This window comes from Melozone crissalis, unplaced genomic scaffold (assembly GCF_028551555.1).
Source record: "Melozone crissalis strain CALT ecotype California unplaced genomic scaffold, PUWL_Pcris_2 ptg000023l_1, whole genome shotgun sequence".
NCBI classification, from domain to species: domain Eukaryota; kingdom Metazoa; phylum Chordata; class Aves; order Passeriformes; family Passerellidae; genus Melozone; species Melozone crissalis.
Window position 1 is genome coordinate 21,433,027 of NW_026535801.1, and position 26,630 is coordinate 21,459,656.

Below are 26,630 nucleotides of genomic sequence, written 5' to 3' on the forward strand. Positions count from 1 at the left end.
GCTAAGGCCTTATCAAAAGCATCTAATAACGTGCTTTCTGCTGAGTTAATGATATGTTTTAGATGTCATTTCTTATACCTATCTTCAATAGCCATATTCAGACAGTGTGATTGTAATAATCAAGTTTCAATCAAACCATACTTAGTATGACAAATATTGCCTGAGATTGTAATGCAGGTATTTGTGCTCTTGATAAAGGGCTTAATTTGACTCCTGGCAGAGACAGAGAACCACTATTGATTTTAATATCAGAATGCAAAATCGCTTTTGTTTGTCATGTATGAGGGAAATTGCTTCTTAATTAAAACTAAATAAAACATGCACTCCATGGTTTTATGCAATAATACAAAAAGTAGCATTTGTGTCTCAAATGTGTTCTTTTACAGGTCTGTAAAGGTTTGGTTAGCAATTATTTTTAACAAGGTAAAACACTTCTTAAACAGCTGCTGAAATCATAATTTTTTTGTATTCCTTCTGGAATGTTTGTAGATTTACTGTACACCAAGGCTTACCTGTTGTTTTTCCCTCCCCAAAGCAAATGTCAAAGAAATCTTTGAACAAACTCTTATTCATCTTCAAATCCCGTTCAACTGGGACTGTGAGTTTATTCGACTGCATTTTGGACATAACAGGAAGAAGCATCTTAACTATTCAGAGTTCACTCAGTTTCTTCAGGTCAGTTATTAACCTTGTTCCAAATCTGGAACTGAAATTCATTTAACTTTTAGTAATACGCTAATACCATTATAAATTTTGAGTTTATTCTGGTAGTGATAATCCTTATCTGATACTAATCCTGACAGCTAATGATGAACTGTTATTTCTCCATACTGGTTTTGTAAGCAGTGTGTACTCATAACTTGAATACCATCCTTTAAAAGAATGGGACAAAACATACTGTTTATGAAAATAACTCTTTTACTGATTGTTGTTAAACTGGGTTGAGGGTCTGCTTTTTCTGTGATAGGATTTCAATAGCAAAACTAAACTCTACCAGAGAAAGTTAGCATTCTGAATATAGCCAGTTGTTATTGACCATTAAAACTACCCTATAGAGGTTTTTGGTTCTGTACCATTTCTTTATTTTTATAAACATTCTAATACTTATCACTTTTTTTCTCTCACTGGCATGCATGCTACCACACACATACTGGGAGTTTGGTCTTAAATGCATTCAGCTTGCAGGAGGTAAAATCTGATTTCCTGTGATGTTGCTGAACTACCCTTTAGGGATTGGGGTTTAAAGAATTTCACTTGTTGAATTGCACTTTGTGCTATGCCAAAAAGTTATAGTTAAAGCATATTATAAACTGAACATTATGCTAGAAGGAAGGAAAGGAAAATGTCATCTATAAAGGATGGAAAAAGAACAAAGTAGGAGAAATTTACATTGTAATTCATGGAAAGGAAGTTCACAGAGTTACTGGTAATGGCACTGAACTCCATGAATTAACATACAATGACCACCTTGTTATATAACTTAAAATTGTCTGTCTAGTAGATGGGAAGAAAAATAGGTTTTGTACTTCTGGAGCTGCCTTTGATGCAAGAAAAGTTTTGTCTGTATTGTCTTAAAAGTAAGAAGTGATAGAGTGCTTTGACATAATCTGTAATTATTGCAGAAAATAAAAATATCTCATAGAATCACCGAATATTTTGGGTTGTAAGAGACTTTTAAAGGTCATCTAGTCAATCCTCTTGCAATCTGCAGGGATGTCTTCAACTAGTTGAGGTTGCTCAGAGCTCTATTCAACCTGAGCTTGAGTGGTTTTAGGGATGAAACATCTACCACCTTCCTGGGCTACCTGTTCCAGTGTTTTACCACCCTTGTTTAGTTTAGAATCATTACTCCTTGTCCTGTCACAGCAGGCCCTACTAAAAAGTCTGTCACCATCTTTCTGATAAGCCCCCCATAAGTACTGAAAGGCTGCAGTAAGGTCTTCCAGGAGCCTTCTGTTTTCTTTTCCTCTCCAGGCCAAGCAGCCCCAGCTCTGAGCCTTTTCTCATAGTGGAGGTGCTCCTGTCCTTTCTCATTTTTATGGCCCTCCTCTGCACGTGCTTCCAAGAGCAGAGTGATAAAATGTCTGTTCTGGTTTTATGTTTGTGTTTCCACGATACTGCCATGTAAGATACAGTAGGTTCTTACTGTCATTGTATGATTAAAAAAAAAGGGTTGCAGTAATTTCAGTATGAACACAATTTGGGTATTTTTATCCCTTCTTTTTATATAAGATTGTTTTTCTCTTTTGGTCTAACACCATCTTCTGGGGTTTGGGACTTGAATCGAGTGAGTTTGTTGTACCTTGATCTAGAAAATGTTGTTCATGAGGTTATGAGAGTTGAGAAATTACTGTAAAGGTGATATAAGCTAGATGGTTTGCCCTCTTCTTACTGTCTGTCAGAACGTGGTTATTTTTTTAGTGGCTTCTAGAGGTCTGAATGACAGCTGAATGGGCTTTATTGTTTGCCTGAATAGAAGGAAACAACTTTTTCTGGACATAGAATTTACAACTATCGTTATTATCTTGAGGTTAGGTTACCACAGTGATCTTCGTATAAAGGTTTTTACAGTTTGTATGGGAGTTTTAAATTGTCTGAAATGAGTGACCATTTGTGACATTATGGGAGATAGCTGTTTGGGGCAATCTAAATCCATATTATATAATTTTCACTGTCCTCCTGTTTATTTTCAAGTACTTTCCAGTGAGTTAGTGTATAATAGCCCAGTCATATTTCATCTTGGATATGTAAGAGATCACCTCACTTTGTGTCTTCAAGATCAATATAAGAAGTTTTTCTAGCACTTAAGTATTTAATTAAGGAATAGATAGCAGGCAGGACATGGGTATGTGAAGTTCATTTCTTAAATCATTTAGTGAAAGTGCATATTTCTTTACAGTTGAATTGAGGTTTTTCTTTGACAGAGGAATGAATCTGTGGATTAAATCAGTATGCAGACTTCTTATTTTAATTGAGCTGGTCTTGAAGTTGAAACTGTAGTTACACTGTTGTCTATATGCACAGACCTCTTGGAGCATAAGGATATGAAATAAGTGAACATTTTGTGAACAGTGGGTTACAGAATTTGCTTCTAATCTGCTATCTCTGAATATTCATTCTAGGAGCTGCAGTCAGAACATGCAAGACAAGCCTTTGCATTGAAGGACAAAAGTAAAAGTGGTCTGATAACTGGGCTGGACTTCAATGAGATCATGGTTACCATTCGCTCCCATATGCTAACTCCATTTGTGGAAGAAAATTTAGTTTCAGTAAGTGTTAACAAAAAATGCCTTGAATTTAGTGTTTAATAGCTGTGATGTTTGAAGATGGCACAGCTTCTCTCCCACTTTGTCTTCTGTCTGTTTATCACTCACTGCCTCGGTGCTACAGATTATCAGCTTCATAATAGAGTGGGCAGGGTGAAACATGGCAGCATTCCTTGACTGCAGTAGTGAAAAGGTTGGCAGTCTGGTTTGCATGTTTAAAGTGCTGCTGGAAGCAGTTTGAGTTAGTCTGCTATGCTTTCCACCAGAGCAGCAGGGCAAAGTACTTGGTACAGAAATAATCATAAAATTGTAGAACCATATAGGAAAAGACCTTAAAATCATCAAATCCACTGGAAATTATTTAGGACAAAAGCATCCAGTTTTTATATTTGAATATATGACATCTCAGGAACTGGAGACTACTTAAAATTTTGTCCTTTTATATACTCTTGCATTCTTTTCTTTTTCAGATCAGAGTTTGGAAAATCAGTATGTAGATTCTAGAGGTAGAATGGTTACAGCCCTGATAGTTTGGCAAGATCTGTAGGTAAAGTAATAACATACAAGTTATAATCTGAAAGTGTGTAGTATGAAAATTACATAAGAATGAAATTTATATAGAAGATAAAGTAATAACTTTTATCTTACTATCTTACCTATAAATCTTGCCTTGCCTTACTTGTAAGGCATACTGTCTTCTATAAAATTTAGAGTATCTACTAACTTTAGACTTTGCAGTAAATGGTCATTGATGTATATGATGCAAGAAATCACTTCGTTCCTTTATCTAAAGGTGTTTGCATTTGCATGCATTTCTCTTTCAGAAGATTACTTGGTGGCGCTTTCAATGTGTCTGTCAGATAACTTCAACAATAACCTACTTACATGATTATTTCCTAATTGTTTCCTAGTGTTCAATCTTTACCACAAAAATAGTATCCTGTTTAATAATTCTCCCCTCATGTTTCTATTAAAAATATCTTAAAATTACAGGAATAGAAAGATATCTTTAATTCTTTCATAATTTGCTCAAATGAGTGTTTCTGTGATTGTAATAAGATGTAAATGTGCTTAATGCACTTAACTGTTTTCATTTAATTTTTAAAGGTAGCTGGTGGAACTGTATCACATCAGGTCAGCTTCTCCTTTTTCAATGCATTTAATGCCCTTTTGAATAACATGGATCTTGTTAGGAAGATATACAGTAATATAGCAGGTACAAGAAGAGATGTTGAAGTCACAAAAGGTAAGATACATTTCCTACGGTTTATTAATGTTTTAATTCTGTCCATTTTGTAATTGGTGATGGACATGGGTTAAGGTGAGTCAGAAGTCAGTTTATGGCCACTGGGAAAGTGTTTTTTTTTAACTGTGGGTGATTTTCATCCTTACAGGTTAGTAAGTATTTTCAGTTAGCTCATTAAAGAGAAGGTTCTTGCAGGAGTTATTGTTTGAATGAGTACCTGCAAGTCAGTATAATACTGAGGATTTTACAGCTCCTTGAAAGAGATGCATTGTTGCTTAGAGATAGGAAGTTACTGGGGAATGTGGTGGACTGGGTTAAGTTTGAAAATCTGAGTGGTTTTATATATAGATGATGCCAGTTAGTATGTAACAAAACCCTGTGCATGTGAAAGGTTGCTGTATTTCAGTCTTGTCACAGACATAAGCAGAGGGCTTTTGAAGCCATTTTATGGCAGATTTTATCACCAGTTTTACTACCTGTATGGATGAGACCAGCCAAACCATTGTGTGGTAAAAAGCATGCCAAGTTTTCTTCTTTGTTTAGCATATATTCATATGCTCTGCATATTTTTCCCCTAAAGAAAAGCACAAAAGGGCTGTTCTCATCCTCCAAATTGTCCTAACAAATTGCCTAGCAATGTGTTTTGGTACAGATGCATAAATACATCTTTCTTGGATTTGTAGAGAGAAAAAAGGCTGCTGTGTTTTCACTGCTCAGACTTGTTAACTGCCACTTGCCAATTATGCCATAAACATATTGTGTAATTTGGCCAGATGAATATCTAAGCTGGGAGTCACTCAGAGCTATGAGAAGAAGAACTCTGGACATGATGGGAATAGATGAGTCAGTTGCCCTTAAAGCTGTGAATAATGGACCACTTTTCTGTTATATTCTGTTTTGCAGAAAGTTCAGAAGCAAGAATCACAAATTGTAGGTGTTGTTTTATTAAGCTTGCTAATTTGAGGATTTTTGTTATCTTTGGTAAATATTTACCATAAGTCAGAGTTATGGAGTCAGACATGGTGTGTGTTAGGAAGGCCTGTTTTAGGATAGATGTTCTCCTAAAGATACCTTTTCCCTTTGCATTATGGATTTTGATTCTTGGTGATAGACTTCATTTTTTTTAAAGTTATTTGAAAGGATTCAAGAGGGAGATTTGACAAATAACACAAATGTTGTATTTCTCTTTCCCTTTTAAATTCAGAGGAATTTACACACTCTGCAATTCACTTTGGACAAATTACACCGCTGGAAATAGATATTCTCTACCAACTTACAGACTTATACAGTGTTACTGGGTAACATAATAATGAATTTTATCATTTTGCAATCATGATTTTTGTGTTTTCTGTGTGACCTCTTACTTTTGTCCTAATTTTAAAGGGTTTTGTGTTTTTTACCATAATTTGTTCAATGTAAACTGATTTTGTTGTGTCCATGGGTTTTGTAAGTGAATTGTGCATGTCAAGCACAATTATTAATTGTTGTATTATAGGTATACATATGAAGTAGAAAAATACAATATTCCCAAAAGGCTACAAAATACACTGGTTGATGTTTTGCATGGATCTTTAATGCATGCAAAATCTTACACAGAAATAGCTAGAAATGGTTTCATTTGTGTATTATATTCCTTATTACTAGTTCTGAAGAACTTACTTCTGAATAATCCATGTTCCCTTCATCTCCAAGCATTCTTTAATGCAGTGTAGCAGACTTCTCAGGTCTGCATTCAGATATGACAAGTGTCTTTTTGTAAACTCAGATGTAGTTTGTGAGGTGTAGCCAGGAATACTGTACTTAATAAGTTTGATGCTTTATCTAACCATAATTTCCTTTTCTCTGCCTTGTGTAAAGGCGCTTAACTTTGGCAGATATTGAGAGAATAGCACCACTGGCTGAAGGTGCATTGCCTTATAACCTGGCAGAGCTCCAGAGGCAGGTGGGTAGTAGAAAAAAAAATTGAAATTGAGTGAATGTTAGTATGTACTTGCAAATGAAAAATAAGAATAATGCACTTTATACAGATTCCTGCCAAGTGGAGCATGCTGTGTGTATTGCTGTAAGGATAGAAATGGGGCAGGCTGTTAGATACTGTATGTGACTAGACAAGGTATGAGATATCAGCATGGCCTGTTTAGATATGAGCATGTATGGATACTTGGATTCCTTACCACGAATACATTTGTTCCTGAAAAGCCTTTTCACAGGGCACAGCCCTCCATGAACTTCTCCAGTGTGAGTCCTTCCTGTGGAGCCCAGTTGTTTGCAAACTGCTGCAGTGTGTGTCCCTCCCACGTGGTGCAGTCTTTCAGGAATCCATCATTCCCATGGGCCCTCCATGCAGTTGCAGCCTCCTTGGGATGCATCCCCCTGTTCCTGTGTGGGGTCCTACAGGCTCTGCAGGGGAATCTCTGCTGCAGTGCCAGGAGCACCTCCTCCTGCTCATTCACTGACCTTTGTACCAGCAGAATTGTTTCTCTCATGTGTTCTCTCTCCTCTTACCAGCTGCCATTGCACAGGGTTTGTTCCCCCTTCTTAAATACTTTAATTCTTAAATACATTATCCCAGAGGTGCTGCCACTGCCACTGATGGACTTGACCTTGGCCAGTGGTGCTGTTGGCTCTGTCAGACATGAGGGAAGCTTCTGGCAGCTTCTCACAAAGCCACCCTTGTATCCCCCAGCCCCAGCTGTGCCACACAATCTCAATACAGGTAGTAAAAAATATGAATATTAAACGTAAAGCTTATAAATGTGTTCCTCGTACTCACCTCCTTGAGTGGACAAAATACTGACTTACTTCACTTCCCAGAACTACCCTTGTAGCTTGGCACCCTTTCAAAATGAGCTCACTGATAAGATTCCCTCATCACTAGAACAGAATATACTCTTTTCATACTCTTGAAGTAGTACATTATATTTTCATCTTATTCTAGATTGTGTGTTAAAACCAGACATCAGAAAGCAAAATAATTTCATTTTATTTAGTTTATGAGGAACAGTCTTTTATTAGACCTTATCTTAAGTGAACAGTAAATTAAGTGTATTGACAAAATGAAAGATATCAGTTCATGAAGGGCAAATATCATCTCAGTGTGGTCCAGCTGTCCCTGGGAAATGAAACCAATTCTGTAATCAGTTTTATATGATTTAAAAATCCCTTTGTAAAGAAAAATCTAAATTTTTACATAAAATCACTCTGTATAGATTTGGTAGAAATGAAAATTAGCCTGCTTTCAACCATGTTTACTTTATTGTCAATTTTTTTCATTGTGTAAGATTTTTTTAAAGCTTAGCAGCTGAATATCCTATGGGGATGACAGCTACAGTAATTTTCTCTTTATAAATATTCATGATTTGAAAGCTATAGCATTAATTACATTCATTTACATATCCATCTGAACACACAAGTAAACTGAAAACTTTGTGAACACTTATTTAATAATATAAAAGTGACATTTCCTTCAGAAAGAATTTGATTTTTAACATTCAGTGATGCATTCACTAAGATTAATGTCTAAATGGAATGATTGGATTTTGATGAGAACCGTGTGAAGCTTCGAGCAAAAAGAATAATCTTAAACCAGCTGAAAGGCAGCAGGTGTGCCAAGCTAGGAGAAAATTTCGGTGTAATGAAGAACTAGTTCTGCTTCTAAGGCTTTTTGGAGTATATTATAGCATGTGTCTTTTATTTACACGAATCAAAAGAAATGTATCTGAATTTTATAATTTATTTTCGTGGTTATTTTGGTTTTATTATCCTTTGGGGTTTTTTTGGATTTTTTTAATAGGAAAGCATAGTGGTTTTACAATAATGAGAGTATTCTTTGGATTTATTACTTCCATTGCTTGTAAAGGCAGTGCATTTGATTTATGCTTTTTTATGCTGGTCTGCATGTGGAGTGTGTAATTTTAGTGCTACCTAGAATTTCTCTATTCTTCTCTGTTAAGCTATATTGTGGGGGAGGAGAGTGTCTTGTGAAGGGAAGTGGTTTTAGCTGTACCTTTTTATTCTGTGGAAAAAGGGTATCAAATATAATCCATGGTTTTTTACAGGTAATGATCTCATCCTGACCTCATGGGCTGCTGTCCTGTGTTGTGTGTGTAACACTTTTGCAGTGTGGGCAGGGTTTTGCACAGCCGTGTAACACCAGCCCTGAGCAGTCTGTGCTGAGGCAGGTGCTGACATTCTGTGGTGCTCCAGTGAGCTGAGCTACCTTGGCTGGGTAGCCTTGGACAGGGAGCTGAGAAGTGTGTGTGGTAATTTTGTGAAATTCCTAATATCCATCTGAGTTCCGGACATTCCAGCTGTCCCGGCAGAAGCACATCTGCTAACAGTACAAGGTGCTTTTAGGAAAAACAGATTTGTGTTTGGAAAGTGGACTTTAGTATCTGCTTTACTATGGAATTTAACAGTTAATATCTTGGCCCCTTTGCCCAGACAAGTTATACTGTATAACATCAATTTCTCTCTAATTGTCTTATTTCTGTTTGAATGAAACCTTGCCCTATCTTACATATTTTATAGTGCAAGTTTGTGAACATGTCTTGTTAATCAGTTTAGTTTACCTTGTTTCTAATAGCCATTTAATAACATAATTATGAGTCTCTGCAGATATTTTCTGTGCAGACTGTATTATTTAGAATACTTAACACATTTATAATAGTGTATGTAATTGAAAGGACTGAGGTCAGCATTGCTCTGTAAATTAGCACTGCATGGAAAAGTCTTGTCTTCTGTTTTGAAGACATGAAATCTCATACTTGTGCTATGCATTAATGGAATGTCATCTTAAAATATGTCCTGTGCTGATAGAGCCTGTCTTTGAGGTATTCTGTGAATTCCTTTTGAAATACTGAATTTTATTTGAGTCAAAAGGGGGTTCCATGCCTTACAAATTCAAAGGCAACAGAACAGAAAATAGTAAAGTTGTTTAGAGTTTCTATCTTCTTTTTCTTGAGCATCATTGTTCTGGTTATACTGGAGTACTGGTTTGGCACAACTAGGAATATGTAAGGAATATTTTTTAGAAGAAGTATTTGGAAAATGTGCTTCATCCGTTAGGCACAATAGACATTATCTAGTAATTGCTTTTTCTTCTTCCTCCTGAACATAAAGCTACTAATTTTTATCAGATTCTTTCCGTACCATTGTAAAAATAATTCACAGATGCCTTTGCTTTCCTGTGCAGATTTTCAAGCTTTTTTTCATTTCTTTTTCCCTCACACAGCAATCTTTTGGAGAATTAAGCAGACCTATTTGGCTCCAGATAGCTGAGTCAGCTTACAGGTTCACTTTAGGCTCAATTGCTGGAGGTGAGTATTCTGCTTTCTGTTTCCAAGCTTGAGGTACTTTAACACTGTTTTGCCAGACTACTTGATCTCATGTAAGGTGGATGTCTTGGTTATACATGTGTAAAATTGGATGTTGGAACCATTTTGGTTGTGTTATTCCCTTTCTTTCCTTTTCACTTGGATTCTAGAACGCCTCCACAATCCTTTGAAACTATGCTAGTAACAAGTTTCTTTAATGGTAATTGAGATAGATGTTCTTCATCCTGCACACCTTGTTTTATGTAACAGTGTCATTCATTCTCCTTGAGACTCTTTTCCTAGACCTTCATTATTGTTCTTTCTTACCTCCAACGTACCAGAGGTCTTACCAGCTTACCTATTCTTTGTGTTTAAATAAATGCTGTAGAAAATCATCACAATAATTACATACTACACCAGCAATGATGTTGCAGAAATAATGCTCTGGATGCTTTCTTGCAGCTGTTGGTGCTACTGCAGTGTATCCCATAGACCTGGTGAAAACTCGTATGCAGAATCAGCGCTCCACAGGTTCAGTCGTAGGAGAGTTGATGTACAAAAACAGCTTTGACTGCTTTAAAAAGGTTTTGCGTTTTGAAGGCTTTTTTGGTCTTTACAGAGGTAAGTGAATTAAAATAAATAAAAAAAAATACAAAGTCAGTAATTTTCTGTCACCCTTTTTTTTATTTTAATACTTCAACAGCTGGTTTCCTAAGGGAAAATCAGAATACTTGATATCATGTCTAATTTTGCTTTCATTTCTGAGCTCAGTATTCTTCTTCCATTGCACACCCTTCATCATAAACAATTGCTGTGGAAAACTGGATTTTTTCTTGTTTTTAGTGATTTGCTCCTTGCTGCTTAAGTAACTTGAAGACCTAATTTTTGGGATGTAAGTGTTGAGGATATAATTGTAATCTCACAAAGGATTGCAACTTTTGGCTGTGGTCAGACATCAGGAGCAAATTATCATCTGAGGAAAGATTGGTTCTGCAGCAAATATTTTTTTTAAGAGTCAAAAGACAGTAACTTGGAAATGTGTCTGTAAACTGGATGCAAGATCTTGTGCCTCATACTTTTGGAGGTAGTCGGACTTGCTTTATAATTTTATCTTGTGAACAGAAGTTGCATTCTGCTGTTAAATTATGTTGCCCTGTTTTACTTTAAAATATCATCAGTGAAACTCAGAAAATTGTAATTTTGAAAAAGAATAAAACTCTAAGATACAGGTTGAGAATTCAGCTTTTTATCAATTAGGCTGAGTTTTAATCACTTTGGTAAAGTGACTTGCACACAGGGTACATGCTTGCCAGCCTTCTGAATAGATACTTAGTTGAATTCACTATTTTTAATTCTAATTTCCCATAACTTTATGAAGTTCACAGTTTTCATAGGGATCAGCAAGGTATTTATTAATTGGCACACCTGCTTCTTTAGCTGCAGCAAACTCACGTGATGGCTACAGCATTTTGTTCTGCTTTGTGATGTGTTCTGGCAGAAAAGACACTGGGCAGTGTCCTTTATGGACAGTATCTAAGAAGTTTTTACATGTGAAAGAGCTAAAATGGCTAAAGAGTGTTTTGTGGTCTTTCAGGATTTTGCTCTGCAAGTAAGTAAGTAAGGGAAGGAATATGTTGGTGCAAAGTTAATGAAAGAGCTGTAGTCTGTGTAAATTATATCTTACTGGTAAATTGTTTTCTTTTTTTGATGTTAAATCTTTCCTAAAAGGAAATACTTGAGTTACATCTATGAGACTGATTCTACAGTACTGTTTTTCTTTCTCTTGCCCCCCCCCCCCTCTATTTTTGCACAGCAGCATTTAAAATAACTTGTTGTTTTATTTTTGTTTCTGACCTTATTCAAGCACTTTGAAATCAAGGATGATTCCATTGATGAGTTAAAAGCGGTGTTTTACACTTGAAAAGAAAAATTCTTCTTTGAAAGAATGTTAGATTGCTAAAGTTTTTAATAGCCTGTTTAATAATTGTTTTTAAGATTGTTTAGGATAAGAAGTTCATGTAGTTGTTTTGACACTGTACAGTTAATGGTCAGCGTGATGCTAAGATTTGGACTCAGAGATTTAGATGGTCTGTTGGAAGTATGTTAAACTAGACAGCAGAAACACTTATGGAGTTTACTGTGGGTCTGTTACTGGGTCCTTGTATTCCTGAGCTGGATTATCCTAATTGCATTGTAATTCCACAATACATCTATACCATAATATAAAGGTACAATGTAGTTGTTTTCTCTATTTCAAAAAACAGAATTGAACACAAACTGGAAATGGTATAATTCTAAATAAAAACTTAGATTTTTGGTCAAGAAAATAAAAACACTTATGAGTCTTGGCATCCAGCTTCAGAATTAATTAAGTTTCTTCTCAGGTTCCTACTAGCCCATGCTGTGTCCCAGGTTCTCTGGCACACCAAGTGTGTGTGCCCAGTGAGTTCTGCTACATAACAAAAGGAAGTGGGGGGATTGTCTTGCAGTGTTTTGTCTGGTGGTTTTGGGTTTTTTTAAGTATAGACATTGCAGAACTAGATTGTCTTTTCATGGTAGATTGGAAATTCAGGCTGGGAGGGTACCATTTCTTTTTGTTACTGTCAACCTTTCTTTGTGTATAATAGCTACCTTTCCTCAGCATAGTAAGTCTGTAAATGGCACAGAAGGTACTGTGTTGGAAGAACACACTACATTTGTGTATTAACTGCTGCACTTTCTATTAAGGCACCTTTGTTCTGAACTTCCTTTTAAGGAAGTAGTGAAAAAATTCTGCAGAATGAGAACTTCTGGGAATTTTGAATTTTTAGCTATGATTTCTCTGTACTTAACAAATAGTGGAAAGTGGCATTGGTGCAGTTTTGTTGCTGTGGGGTTTTTTTGTTAGTTAACTGGCAAACACTTTTGACAAAATGATATTTCATAACTATGGAATAACATTAGGAAGTGACCATATCCAATAAAAATAACTTTAAGTTTTATGATCTATACCTATGCCAAAACAGCCGTGGAGAAGATGGGTTTAAAAACAACAGATGCTGTTATGATGTGTTATGTTTGGAAGTTAAGACTGCCATCTACTGATTTTTTTCTTAAACCTATTAGTTCCTAGAAAAGTGCATGTGCGTTTTTCAAATGACAGTTCATGTTCGTAGTAGCATTTTCCAGGACCAAGGGCCTTGCCAAAATCAGTTTCTGTCCACTAATCCCTCCTCTTAGTAAGATTAAAAAATGCTCATTAGTTATAGGGTTTAAAGAAGTTCATGCTTCCATGTTGAACTGAACAAGAGAAAATCTTCTTACCCTTAGTTGAGTCAAGTCTTCAGAAAACCCAGGTTAGTGAGTCAAGTAGAAGTGAGTTGATAATTTATCATAATCATGTGTCTATCTCACAACTACTATCCCATCTTTAAAAGTGATTGGAAGCTTTATGGGAAAATTATGCTCAGGGGCTAAAAAAGTCAAACAAACTTTTCTGTAGTAGACATATCCAAGGTTTATGTTTGGTCCTTAAACTTTTTTCCCTCTGTACTGCAATAGCATCAGGCTTGACTTAGTTGAGGAAGGCAGATCTGGTCACACATTTAATTGTAATTTTCAACAGAAACTGTAATATAAAATTATACTGGTATGCTATGCAGTGCTCTAGCAGCATCCCATACTTAAATGCCATCCACCTCAAAGGCTAGTCCCTGTGCAGAAAGGCATTTCTGTACAGCACTGATAAAATACTATTTTCTCTATTAGGAAGATAATGTTGCCTTATGATGTCTTTGTTTCTATAGGCTTGTTACCACAGCTGATAGGTGTTGCTCCAGAAAAGGCTATTAAGCTAACTGTACGTATCTTTTTTTTTTTTTCTTTCCTCCCTGGCATCCTTTTGTTTGTTAACATGCACAGGATTTATTTCCTAAAATGTGTGAGAGATGACCACTTACAAGCATTCTAACATATATGGCTACAGATTTACTTGATATATATTAATAAGGAAGAAGAATAACTTAAAACAGTGTGTAATATATTGTATCTTTATTAGGTTAATGACTTTGTCAGAGACAAATTTACCAGGAAAGATGGTTCCATTCCATTGCCTGCAGAGATCCTTGCTGGAGGCTGTGTAAGTATCTGTCCTGTATTCCCAGGAAAAATTGATTCTCAGTCACGTCCAGAATAGTTGGAATGACAGTTAATGGGTGTGCTTTGTCAATTTGAGCAGGAGTGCTCTTTTTTTCTCCCAGTCACAAGAACTAAAAAAAGTACTGTTTCTGTTTGGAAAACATAGCACACTTCTGAATTAAGTTCTCTTGGAACAGTGTGCTTAAGCAACTTATTTTGGCCCAGTTTATAACTTTCAGTTTCAGCAGTGGTTTCATTCACAAAGTCTGAAGAAGAGGGTGCCCTGTCCTCCCTTTCCATATGTTCTGCTGGGTTGCCATTCATCATTAGTTTGGGAAGATACAGGTGCTCCTTGAGAATGGATCATAGCCACGATTAAATTTCCTTCAGGGGAGGGATGGAGATGTCTAGAATGGTTTAAGGAAATCTAATTCTTGCTGAAGATTTTAAGAAGGAAAAGAAATACACTCTTCAACTTGCTGTATGTGAAATTTTTACTGTTGTGAAAAGATGGAAAAAAATAACAATACAGCCTTACCTTTCATGTAACATGTATAAGTGAATTGTCGTTTTAAATAACTTCGTATAAAATGCAGCTGTGTTACTCCAGATGCTAATTACAACCCTCATCCAAATACAGTTAAAAAACAAACCATGTTTTTGTTGAAATTGAGGGCTGTAATTCAGTGGATGTTTTAGCAATCTGTAAGTGGTTTGACTTGATATTGATGCTGGATTTCTTTTGGTTTTGCACGTTGGCTAATTTCGTTTGTGGGATTCCCCGACAGTTGTTAACCCTATAATATGTTTAGGGCTTGAGTTGGGTTTCTTTTGTAGCAGAGAACACTAATGACTTCCAGTTGAGTAGTCTGACAGGCTGGTATAAAACCTCCTTGGCTTACAACAAAACCTGGGGCAGAAAGGTTGTTGACCTCTGCAAACTTTTAATTCAAAGAAACAGCCCTGAAGGGAGGCTGCTTATAGTTCTGCCTGATTGAATTTGGCAGCCTGGTACATGCTTGAGTCTTCACCTGTCAGTGTACAAAGTTTATTTTCTGAGAAATGTGAGAAAGCAGCTCTAATGCATAGCTAGCAGAAGAGTAACCTTTTTCTGGAAAGCTCAGTAACACAGAAAGCAAATACAGGTCATCTGTATGGAGAATAGAATTCATTTGTGGTTGTGTTATGCTTAAATTCATAATTAAAGTCAAACATCTGATAATTTTATTATTTTGTACTGAAATATGTAATACTAAATTCAATCCATATTAGAGCCTTTTTCACTTGCCAGGAACTCCTGTTTCAAAATAATTGCATTGTTTTACTGTAGTGAACATGCAAAAATTGGGGAGAAATTGAGTTTCAGATAAGCTTTCAGAGATTTCGGTGTTTTTTGAAGATGACCAGATTTCTAGTCTGTCCAAACACAACACCTTCTAGCTGACTGTCTGAGCTGGTATTTTCATCTCCTTTTTCAAGGTAATATTAATCTCACTCAATCTGGGAGAATTTTAAACAAAATTATAGAACTGTTGGTCCCAGTTTAGCAACCTGAGGGGTGTTTCTTTGAGCTTCCTCTGGATCATCTGATATCTTACCAGCTGAAGACTTTTTTGTCTCTGCTACTGCTTAGTTCAATTTTAGCAATTCCACTTCTTCCTGGATAGCAGAATCTTTGTTAGGAAGCCTGTAAGGTTAAGAGTCTGAAAGTATCAGTTGGCTAAAGCTGGGGCAATTAGACATTAGTCTCTCTTTTTTCATCCTCAGACCTTTTCATTCTCATTTCGACAGCTCTTTTCTGTGTTGACTTGCTTGGAAATAATGTTGGTCATCACACTTCTGTTGTTACTGTGTTCTGTTTTTCTAGAAAATATTATGGGGCGCAACCAACAATTCCATCCAAGGAAGGGCCTCAAGTAGGGGCACAAAAGGCTTTGTGTTTGGGGGATGCTACCTTTCATTTTTCCTTAATTCTCTTCCTTCTCTCTCTGTTAGTACAAAATGATGGTTTAATGTGGGAATGTTTGGATTTTATATATGCCAAAATTATTTTCAGCATTTAGATTTGGGTAAGTCAGGTTTTTGTGGCTTTTTGTTACTGTTTGTTACTTAAAACACTTAAGTATTTTGCTAATAGTATACTATAAATATAGGCTAAAATAAACCCATACTTTTTTACCTTGTCATAATACCAGAAGAAATAGTGTTATTCCCACATGTACTTCTTAGAGATAGACTTCCTACTGTCTCTGACCCTCACTTGCCTGTGTTTAGTGTTGAACTATCTCCTCATTAACAGGAGTAATGCAGTTTTGGATCATGTCTGGTATGGAACTGCTGGTGGATAAGCAAGATGAGCAAGGCATGTTTTCAGCTATTTTACAGAGCTTACAGCAGAGACCTTTCATACTTTCAAAAGCCTTCCCTCTTGCAAGGTATACAAAAGCACATTGTGCATGCCACAGTCCTCAAACAACAGTCAAAGAGTTCGTGTGAGGAAGTGGAGGCAGCTTGGGAAAGGTTCCAGCAGACATGGCAAATTCTCCTCTCTGGATGGCAGTGCTGTATCAGAGCTTATGTACAGTGTTACAGTTTTCTAAGACCCACACACAGGACAGGTGAAGCCTTTGACATTATGACTGTGGTGGTTCAGAGGCCCTGTGTAGGCTGGCCAGAATCCTCAGCTCTGTAGTATCTGGAAGCAGTGCTATACTGTCCAGCAAAGGAGTGGCCCTCCTCCAGAAATGCGGACACTGAGAGACTGAATCACTTTGGCCAAAATCTTACTGCTCAGGCTCCAATCATTCTCAGCTTCTGTCAGCTTGTGGAGTAAAGCAGTGCTGGCAGTAAGGAGAAACATTGTCATTCTCACAGCAGCTACCAAAGACTTCTCCCAGGCAGTGCCTGTTCGTGTGGTCAGCTGCCTGTCTGTTGTCTTTCCTTCCTCCCTGCAGGGCAGGGACCTCCCGCAGGCAGCCCGTGCCCTATGCTCCTTTAAACCTTCCTGCTGCTGCTGGGCAATGTAAATGTCACTGGGAAGTGCAGGGTCTGCTCTGTCAGAGCCCAAATATTCCCAGCTTCTCTCAAGCTGCAGCTGTATTTGAAAACTGCGGAGCAGCTACGTTGGGCAGCTCAGTTACAGCAGTCAGGTCGTACCTGTCAATGAAAGGGCTCTTGTCCCTGATGGATGAAACTGATATCCCATCTTCCTACCTGCCTGCAGTATGCTGGTTTGTTAATCATTAACAGCACTGTCCATATTTACACATGTTCAGGGCAAACAATTTCTTTCCCTACTGTTACTGTAATTAATTGAATTAAATTCTGTTGTAATTCAGTGATTAACCTGCATTCCTGAAGTTTTCAGCTCCCATTAGCTTTGAGTTGCAGGGAGGCTGAGTGAAGCTTTTGCAATGCTTTCCTCAATCCCAGCAGAGGCCTGGGAGGTAGAGAGCCCATGCCTGATACAGACAGTGCTTCCCAGAGCAGCTTACATGCATGGCACATGTGAGTACATGGTGAAGGGCAAGGTGCTCTAGGGAGCTGCTCTTCCTCACTTGGGAAGCAGTGCTGAAGCAGACACCTAGTGCTGTGCAAATGATTCATGGTTACTGCTACAGTGGACAGAGATACTGTGAGTTTAGCCTGTAATTCCTATGAGTTACATGGGAATAAATAGATTCTTCCCATGCTGTGCGTGATACTTAATATTTTGAATGGATGAATTGTGTTTCATCAGAACGATGTTTTTGCTTTATGCTGTAGGAAGAAAGACTTTGGAGTGCCAGGCAGAAAGGGTCTTGAGAACCTTTGGAGAAGTGGCAATGCATCCGTTGATAATTAGATGTTGGGATGTGTGTATGTGTGTTTGTGTTTGCACATACATACACAGAGAGATTCAAATTTACCACTGATTTTGAAGTTTTGATAAACATTAAATCTAAGATTCAGTCCAAATATTTTTGGTATACTTGTAAGAAATAATTTTCATATATATTTATGCATATATATATATACATACACATAAAAATGCATATAGGTGTTATCAGGCAAACAGGAATGTATCAAATATTTTTTTTGGAAAAAATAACGTTAAATGTTAATGGTTTTGTTTAACAAGAAGAAAAAAAAGGAGTTACAGACTGCTTTTCCTTCAAAATCTTGAAGATATGTTACTTCTTTTGTTATGCTTTAAAAAAGTAAGTTAGAAGCAGAATTAAACTTTACTACTTTATCTTAATTTCTGTTGTGGACATTTAAAACAGGGGAGAAAATGATTGTTTAATGAAAGAGACAGTAAGCTCACTCTAGGTTCATGAACCATGTCAGCTTTGCCTAGAGAAAGAAACGCAAGTTCTTTTGATGTTTTTAAACAAGACTGTTTCAAGTAACATCTTATTTTAGCTGCTTCTTTGGGACATAGTTGTGGTCCAGGATGTGGTGGTTTCTAAAAGGAAGGAAGGAAGGGCTTGAAGTAGGCCTCTCCCCTTTGGAGCATATGCCTCTCGGGTGGAATTGGAAAGGGCAAGAGGTCTCATGTTGCAGGGTCATTTGTGTATTTCCTTCAGCCTTTGGCATGTCATGGGGCGTTTGCTGTGGGATCTCAAACTACATCTTTTCTCTCATAACCTTTGCTGTCAGATTTAGTTCCTTTATTTGCTCCTTGTAGAGTTATTTTACATGACATTAAGGTTAAGTAGAAGCTTTTATTACTGGTATTTTTGATGTGTATGAATAACCTCCATTCAGAAACAAATTTGTCAACCTTTTTTAAAGTGTCTGTTGCAATTTATGTGTGAAGCGAGGATTTATGAGAGAGCAATCTAGATTTACTGCACCATCTCCAAAAGCAATTCAGGGAGTGCAATGTATACCTCTGTGTGCATATACACTTGCACATGTATTTAACATACAGAGCTGACAGCTGAAGTAAGAGACTTTGAAAAAGAATGATGCTGATTGCTAATGATTTGCACAGGAGCGTGGAGGTTTGTACTGCAAACCTACATGCTTCCAGTTAATTTTTATTTGGAGATCCTTTGTGTCATTTTCCTCTGCATCCTTTTCTGCAGAGTGCTCTTCTCCTCTCCAAGGCAGCACTTTCCTCTGCCTCACACATCCTTTGTCACACCTTTTACTTAAATAGAAAACAGACAAACTAAAAAACCACCCTTGCATTCATTCTTTAAAAAATGAAAATGGGAGTTTTCTTGTGTTACATGTTCTGTATTAAAGTCAAAGCTTGTCCTGCCTGTGCTTGTGATGTGTTGAGGGACCTAACTCAGATGTGCCACTCCACTGAATGCAGTGCTGCTCTTCCTGTGAATCAAATCACTGCTGGGCAGAAAAGTTTGTCAAGCTCCAAGTAGAACAGCCAAAGTCAAGGCTTGGGTAGAAAGACATACTGCTAACAGGGGCTATTTAGGTGGGTATCTAGGTAGTTACAGCTCTTTTGGAGAAAGCTGCCTGTTGGGAAGTCTGTCAGCACTGTAAATACTCAATGTTCAAAGTGTTGATGTAATTAAAGAGCTTTTTGATGGGGTTTCTACTGATAATATAAGTGTAGGTTTTTCCTTGTATTTTATTTTGCTTAATAACCTGACCACCAAATAATCTTCTAATACTGATGGATTACATAATTCCATTTTTACTATATAGAATTTACAACATTGTATTTCTAATTAGTGTTGCTACTAAATTATTAAAATGTGCTGTGTTCAGTGTATTTTGCTTTCTGTATCAGAAGAGTGCTATGGCTGATTTTAACAGAAAGGTAAACCTAGGAGAAGAAAATGTTAATTACAGGAAGATTGAATACAGGTTAGAAAATAGAAATGTTTACAAATTGGCCTATTTGTGTTTCTGTGGTGGCTGTTGGGCAAATAGGAAGAGTTATTTTGGCTGCTCTGCAGGGTGTGCTAATTTTTAACATCAAAAATAAAAAATGGAATTTCACTTATACATGTAAACAAATAATACATATTTAATAAATGGGTAGCTGGTATTTGTCTAGAAGGAGTGAATTTCTAGCTTAGTGTTGCAATCTAAAGTTGAATTTTTTTGTGTGGTCCATTGTATTATGTAGTGAGAACACACTGCTTAACATTTTATCCACCAAAATTATTTTTTAAAAGATACAGGGAAATGGTAAACATTTGAAATTATTTTATGCTTAATGCAATACAAACAAAAAAAAAAGGTTAACAGAATTTGCCAGATGCAAATTTTATAAATTTTATTTAGATTGGAACTTTGCTTAGCAAGACAGCCATATCATCTTGCATGCATAGGTGTGTATGAACTGGAAAAGGTGAGATGAGAAGTAAAGAGAGTCTAAAGAATGCCTTTGGACATAGGAATGGTGTCAGATAACTGAGTAAACACAGTGCAGTAAGTCCAAGGAACATAGAAAGTCTGGAAGTTCTTGTGGTCTTCCTGATGATTGCAACAAATGTCCACAAAAATATGAGCTTTGATTTGCTTTCAGAGAGGTGAAGAAGTGAGGGAATAAAATTAAGTCTAACTGTATAGACTCATTATTTGAGTGGGAAGTGTTAAAAGCAGTAATTACTACAATGGAAATAATTAATCAAAAGCAGCGGTTGATCTCCCACTATTTCAGTCAAGGTACTTCAGCAAAGCTGTTGCAGTGATGATTTTCAGTGTCAATATTGAGTGAAGTGATAAACAGGGTTTGCAGTAAAAGGCTGTCAGTCCTCAGCAAAGGCTCAGTGAAGTATGGGCTGCTTGCTCAGTGAAGGTGTTGATGCTTCTTGCCCCCAGCCCATAGACATTGCTGAAGTGCTGGGTCACTCTCAGTAAGAGCTGATGAGGGTTGCAATGCTCTTTTGTCTCTAGGCTAGAATAATTCAGATTGCCAGTTTCTAAACTGTGTATCAGGGCTAATCTCACATTTATTCTGCCTGCTGCTGCAGAGGGGAAGATGCAGATGCAGAAAGGATTAGTGTTCATCAGTTGTCAATCAGTTACCAGAGAACACCATGCAGGTTCTTCAGGAGATGCTGTATCAGACTTCACCACACCCCTCCCAATCTCTCAGCATCACAAAAAGAGTTTATTGCTTGGGCAGTTTAGATGTGGTAAAAAGTTTTAACTGCAGATGTTCTGCATCTGTTTACTTCACTAACATTTGATGGGTTGGAGGAATCAATCAGAATTAAGAGGAGTTTTTATATTGTGCAAGGAATGCTTTCTAGAGTTGGCTGTATTCAAGCGGTTATATGCCACAATTTTTAAGGAACTGGGTTTAATTTTTAAGTTAAAGAAGGTGGCTTAGGAAAAGGGGAGCATAACAAGCTTAGTAAAATATAGCTGGATTGTGATGAACCACAAACTTCTTCAGAAGTGAACGGTAGTACCTACAGCAAACCAGGAAGAAATCTAAACATGTCATTCTACAGAGGTTTAAAAACTCTGAAACCAAACTGTCGGATTGAATCTCTCTCAAACCTGGGACACAGTTCTTTGAAAGTCTTTAGCTAAAGTGCAGGGTCAGAAGCAGCTTTTCAACGCTACTGCTAGGAAGTTTGCAAGACAGTCCTTCAACACTGCCAACAGAGTATTTCCTTCAAGTAAAATCTGTCATGCCCAGCTCAAAGATACGACTCCTGTTTCTATCTAGTATCGTATTTTGAAATATTAGTCTTCCTATTTAAATTTTATATTTTGTTTCCACTTAGGACTATTACAGGCTGCTAAACAAAACTCCAAACACCTTTTCTAATAATTTAAAATTACACTGTTAAATGCAAATTTACCTTTTAAACAGCATCACTTCTAAATGCAAATAGCACGTCTACACATTGGTGATGGATTATTATTGAATAAACATAAGGTCTTTAAGTGTATTTGATGCTCTAGTAGCACAAGTGTAATGATTATTTTGGTTTAGTATTTCCTGTAATATCTGGTAGACTTTTAAACATAGAAATGACTTCTAGAAAGTGATGTCTAGGAGAAAAGCAGAGACAAACTGAATTAATTCACCTCAGGGGGCTATAAAAATATATATGTAAAAATCTATTTTTACAAACCCATGATTTCTGATCCAGTTCTTTTGACTTCCAGACAGGTACTTTATTAAATCTCTCTCATATATTTTTACATGAGAATATCAGCCAATGCAGTGAGAAGTGAAGGCACTCATCACATTGCAAAAGTCAATATGTCACCACATGCTCTAGCAATGCAATTTACTTTCTCTTTCTTTGGGTTTGCAGGCAGGAGGTTCCCAGGTCATCTTCACTAATCCTCTGGAGATTGTAAAGATTCGGTTGCAGGTTGCAGGAGAAATTACTACAGGACCCAGAGTCAGTGCTCTGTCTGTTATAAAAGATTTAGGCTTTCTTGGTCTTTATAAGGTATGTACTTCTGCTTTGAGTGCCTTCATCATTTTATGCTAAACTTCTATACTGTTGAAACAAAAACTATTAAAAACAAAGACATCTTTTGAATTTAAAACCAATCTCTTCCTGCAGGGCAGCCCCACAGTGGAAAACTGAAGAAAACTCACTTCTATATTAATGGCAGTGGGATACAAAAAATACTCCCCCATTCTATCCTTTGGGCTTTTATGCCAAGCTGCAGGGAGCCCTGTATTGCAGACCTGCTGGCTTCTGGCACTGTTCATTTCATTTGGTGGGGTTTTGTGAAAAGTTTCTTTAGCTTTCCCTGTGCGTTTTTCTTATATTTATTTTGAATCTGTGTATCTCTATTGTTATCTTTGCAGCAGGATATTCTCTTTGTCTTAATAATTTGATGGCAGTGAAACAGTAGTGAAGTTTAGTAGGATTCAGATTTTTAAGAAGTTAAGTGGTGGGATTTGTCAATAAATTCCCCTGAAAAAAACCTGTTCTGTATGGTACTTCAGCAAAATGCCAGTCAACAGATTCCTTCCCTGCAGGTATACTTTCTGCCATCATTACAGATCAGGTGTAATGGAGCAGAAGCTATTAGTTTCCTTAAACAAGGAAGAGTGTTTCTTCCTGTATCTTCTGCCAGTGCAAGGGGTAATACGTAAATTCAGCAGTTATATTAGCTGTGCACTTACAAAACATTGCTTTATGTGATTTGCCCATAGACCTGCAATAATACTATAAAAGTGTGCACATTTACTTTTAGAGCTGAAGATTTTGTTTTGAATTTGGTAGATGAGATTTGTGACCATTGTGTTTCCTTATTAAACAGTACCCAATTTGCAGTGTTTTTTTCTCTTTTTGCTAATCTTCCAGCGCAGCTTTTTTGGTGAGGTCTTATATTGCTCACTGGTATTTTAGTAGTGCTTTTGTGTTTGGTGGAATAAAGGCTGGCAGGGACTGGTCTTGCTGTTTCCCTAGTTGTCAGAAAGACATAAGGACTGATCTCTGTCACTTCTTTCATTGCCTTTGGACACACAGTGTGTAAAAAGTATTTATCCTATGTACTGATGTCTGATATTTATCCTATGTACTGATGAGGATTGATATAATGTATAAGTTACCAAAATTATACATGAACCTTGAATCCTCCTCATTCCAGACCCTTAGTTTAGATATGCCTTATTCTTATTTTCAAGTTCTCTGTATCATCTGTTTCCTGAGACATTATGTTTTCTGTGTTGTTTATGTAGTAGATCAAATGACTTTGTACTTTCAGGGTTCAGGCTGCTTGCTGGATATCAATTTTAGCCTTATTTACAGAATTTATTTGCATTATGTCTCTTTTCTCTGTGTCAGGGTGCCAAAGCATGTTTCCTCAGAGACATTCCCTTTTCTGCAATCTACTTTCCGGTTTATGCTCATAGTAAAATGATGTTTGCTGATGAAAGTGGCCATGTGGGAGGGCTTAATCTCCTTGCAGCTGGAGCCATTGCAGGTAATTTTGCAGAATGTTTCCTAAAAGTAATTTTCTTTTCTTTTAGTGAGTAATATTTAATATTCATTCAGTAGCCCCATATAAAGGAAGGGTACTGTACCATTGTATCTGATTTAATCTAAATTTGATCACTGTTATCCTTAGTGGGAGGCGATGTAATTTTGATGAGAGCTAATTACATTTGCATAATGTGGATAAACAGCGTAATGCAGCTCAGCAACTTGTAGTCAAATTTGATCTGTCTGTCTCAATGGGGTTGTACTTGTTACTGAGCTCTCAGAGTTGAAGGCTAATTTGAATCTTTGATGAACATAAAATGAAAGGTTGTAAGAGCTAAGAAGAAAATGACTTACCCAGGTTTGGATTGTGGAGTAACTGAAAAGAAACTTTGTTGTAATATAATTGCTGAAAATAGGGCATTAGTTTGTCAAGAAGCTGAAGTACCATACTCTGAAATTTAAAATACTTTACAGCATCGCAAACAAATTTACTATAAAGACAATATGTAGCTGTGATAAAAAGTTTTTGCTAAAGGCAAGGGGTATAAAAATAGTAAATGCAGGAACTAAAGTGGTGGATATTTAAACATAGAGAGGACGAGCTCAGCAGATGAAAACCAGTATCTGCACACAGCCTTGCAACTGTGAATGATTCAGTGTCAGAATCTGCAGTTCAGAAACACCCCTGGGCTGAGCAAGACCTTTTGCTACTTGTTACAGTTGTAAAGGACCACTGTATAGATATTTACACCAATTGTGACTGCCTGTGTGGGAATAGCCGTTTCCCATATTGGACTTGACACATAAGCTTGGCTGCACCTTCTCTGTGCCAGTTGGTGTGTTCCTCATGCCAGAGGGAAGGGACACCACCTAGGAAACACCTAACAGATTTGTAGCCCTGCTCATTCTTTAGTGTTGCAGAGCTGCCAGAAATGGAAAATTATTTAGCTTATATACATACAATACTCATATATATTATTGATTTGTATTTCCTATAAGACTTTTGAGACTGCAAGCTTCACTGTTTCTCTTTGTTTCATTAGTGTTTCTGTGTTGCTCATACTAAGGGATGAACCCTATTAAAATGTATGTAAATTTCATAGGCCTAGTTTTATAGCATGTATAGGAATCTGCCTCTCTGAATTGCAAATTTCACATTCTCAATTGCTCACTCAGTCACGGTTACACGTGCACAGCAGGCAAGAATACAGTCTGAAGGGATCTGCCTGTCAGGAAAATCTGCATATGATTGCTGTCTGTGTATGCTTGCAGCCTTAACTGCAGTGCTTCTGTTTTTGTATAAAACCTCCTGGATTGGTCAGTGACACTTCACAGTTTATCATCACTTATGCAAACAGTTACTTGTTAACATTTTTAATTCATTGTTAACCAGTTGTTAAAGTTTAACAGAAGTCAAAATTAATTTCATTATTTTAAGTCAGAAGATGGTTCCTCCTTTTAGGGGGATTAAGTTTTTATAGTTTTTAGAAGTATTCAGAAATATCTCAGATAACACAGTTACATACTGTGGAGTACATTTCTGAAAACTTTCTCCTTTCCTTTGACTAGAAAGCCGAGAGTGGTGCCTTGGAAGTGGAGATTTGTTCTTCCATCACTGTTGGCTAATATCACGCTGTTGGTACTAAGCAGACTTGTAAAACACCTTCATTGTCCTCAATCTTTTTATGGGTTGCCTACTGAAATAAGCAGCATCTATTCTCCTACAGAACAGTCCAACCAGCAGTTTAGACATATTTCTATAGAACAGAGGCTTTAAGCAGTAGTTTTTCTCATCAACACCTTTAACAAATGGAGGCATAGGATTCAATTTCCAAATCAATCACCTATGTAATTTGCAAAATACATTGTAGAGTATAAACAAATACAGTAAATTTGTACAACTGATTTTTATACATTACATAAGTATAGCCAATTTTATCTTGTTTCAAACTACTGCTACAGCCAGACCACAAGAAGATGCTGAGAATGGGTTTTGATAGTTTATTTCCTTTACTACCAGTTTCAGCCTTTAAATTTAGAAGAAAGAATTATTATCTCAGGCACAACAGTTTATATAAGCATCAAGAATAAGAACCTGCATTTTTTGTAATGTCTAGCCCTTGTAAAAAATACGAAAGTTTGCACTTGTATTTTTCAGTTGGAAGTGTTTCATCTTTTACAAGATCCTTTGTGCAAATTAAATGTGGTTTTCTTCTAAAAGGTGTGCCTGCTGCTTCTTTGGTAACCCCTGCTGATGTCATCAAGACAAGACTGCAAGTGGCAGCTCGCGCTGGTCAGACAACATACAGTGGAGTTATTGACTGCTTCAGAAAGATTCTAAGGGAAGAAGGCCCTTCAGCTTTGTGGAAGGGAGCTGGAGGTGAGAAAAAAAATTATTAGGGCTGACCCCAAATCTGCAAATTAGCACTTGCTTTGTTAAGGACTCAAATCAGAGCAGTATTTACAAGGTCTGATTGTGAAAAACATAATACCTTGTTAAAAATGTTTAGCTTCTCTTCTGAGGAATTGTTTTATTTGTTTAACACTATGATTTGTAACATCTAACAGCTCGGGTGTTCAGATCTTCACCCCAGTTTGGTGTTACTTTGGTCACTTACGAACTTCTGCAGAGATGGTTGTATGTTGACTTTGGAGGCCAGTAAGTCAAATATTTGCTATTTACCTTGCACAAAACAACTGCCAAACACAAAGAAAAAACCCAAACCTTTTCATGGATAGGACCCATGAAAACTTGTTGACTTTGAGCATCTGTACTTAAAATTGCAGCATGTAAAAAATTGCCCCATCCTTATAT

At 36.9% G+C, this 26,630-nt stretch overlaps 1 protein-coding gene across 1 annotated transcript in view; it reads left to right on the plus strand.

The window, feature by feature from the left end:
* SLC25A12 (solute carrier family 25 member 12) overlaps positions 1-26,630 on the plus strand; it is a 45,147-nt gene that overhangs the window by 17,539 nt on the left and 978 nt on the right. Inside the window, exons 5-17 of the mRNA XM_054278035.1 lie at positions 536-675; positions 3,123-3,269; positions 4,374-4,512; positions 5,717-5,810; positions 6,370-6,454; positions 9,746-9,830; positions 10,290-10,448; positions 13,613-13,665; positions 13,864-13,944; positions 22,184-22,324; positions 23,678-23,816; positions 26,037-26,195; positions 26,384-26,474. Coding sequence (XP_054134010.1) covers positions 536-675; positions 3,123-3,269; positions 4,374-4,512; positions 5,717-5,810; positions 6,370-6,454; positions 9,746-9,830; positions 10,290-10,448; positions 13,613-13,665; positions 13,864-13,944; positions 22,184-22,324; positions 23,678-23,816; positions 26,037-26,195; positions 26,384-26,474 — 1,513 coding nt within the window. The remainder of the gene's footprint in view (positions 1-535; positions 676-3,122; positions 3,270-4,373; positions 4,513-5,716; positions 5,811-6,369; positions 6,455-9,745; positions 9,831-10,289; positions 10,449-13,612; positions 13,666-13,863; positions 13,945-22,183; positions 22,325-23,677; positions 23,817-26,036; positions 26,196-26,383; positions 26,475-26,630) is intronic.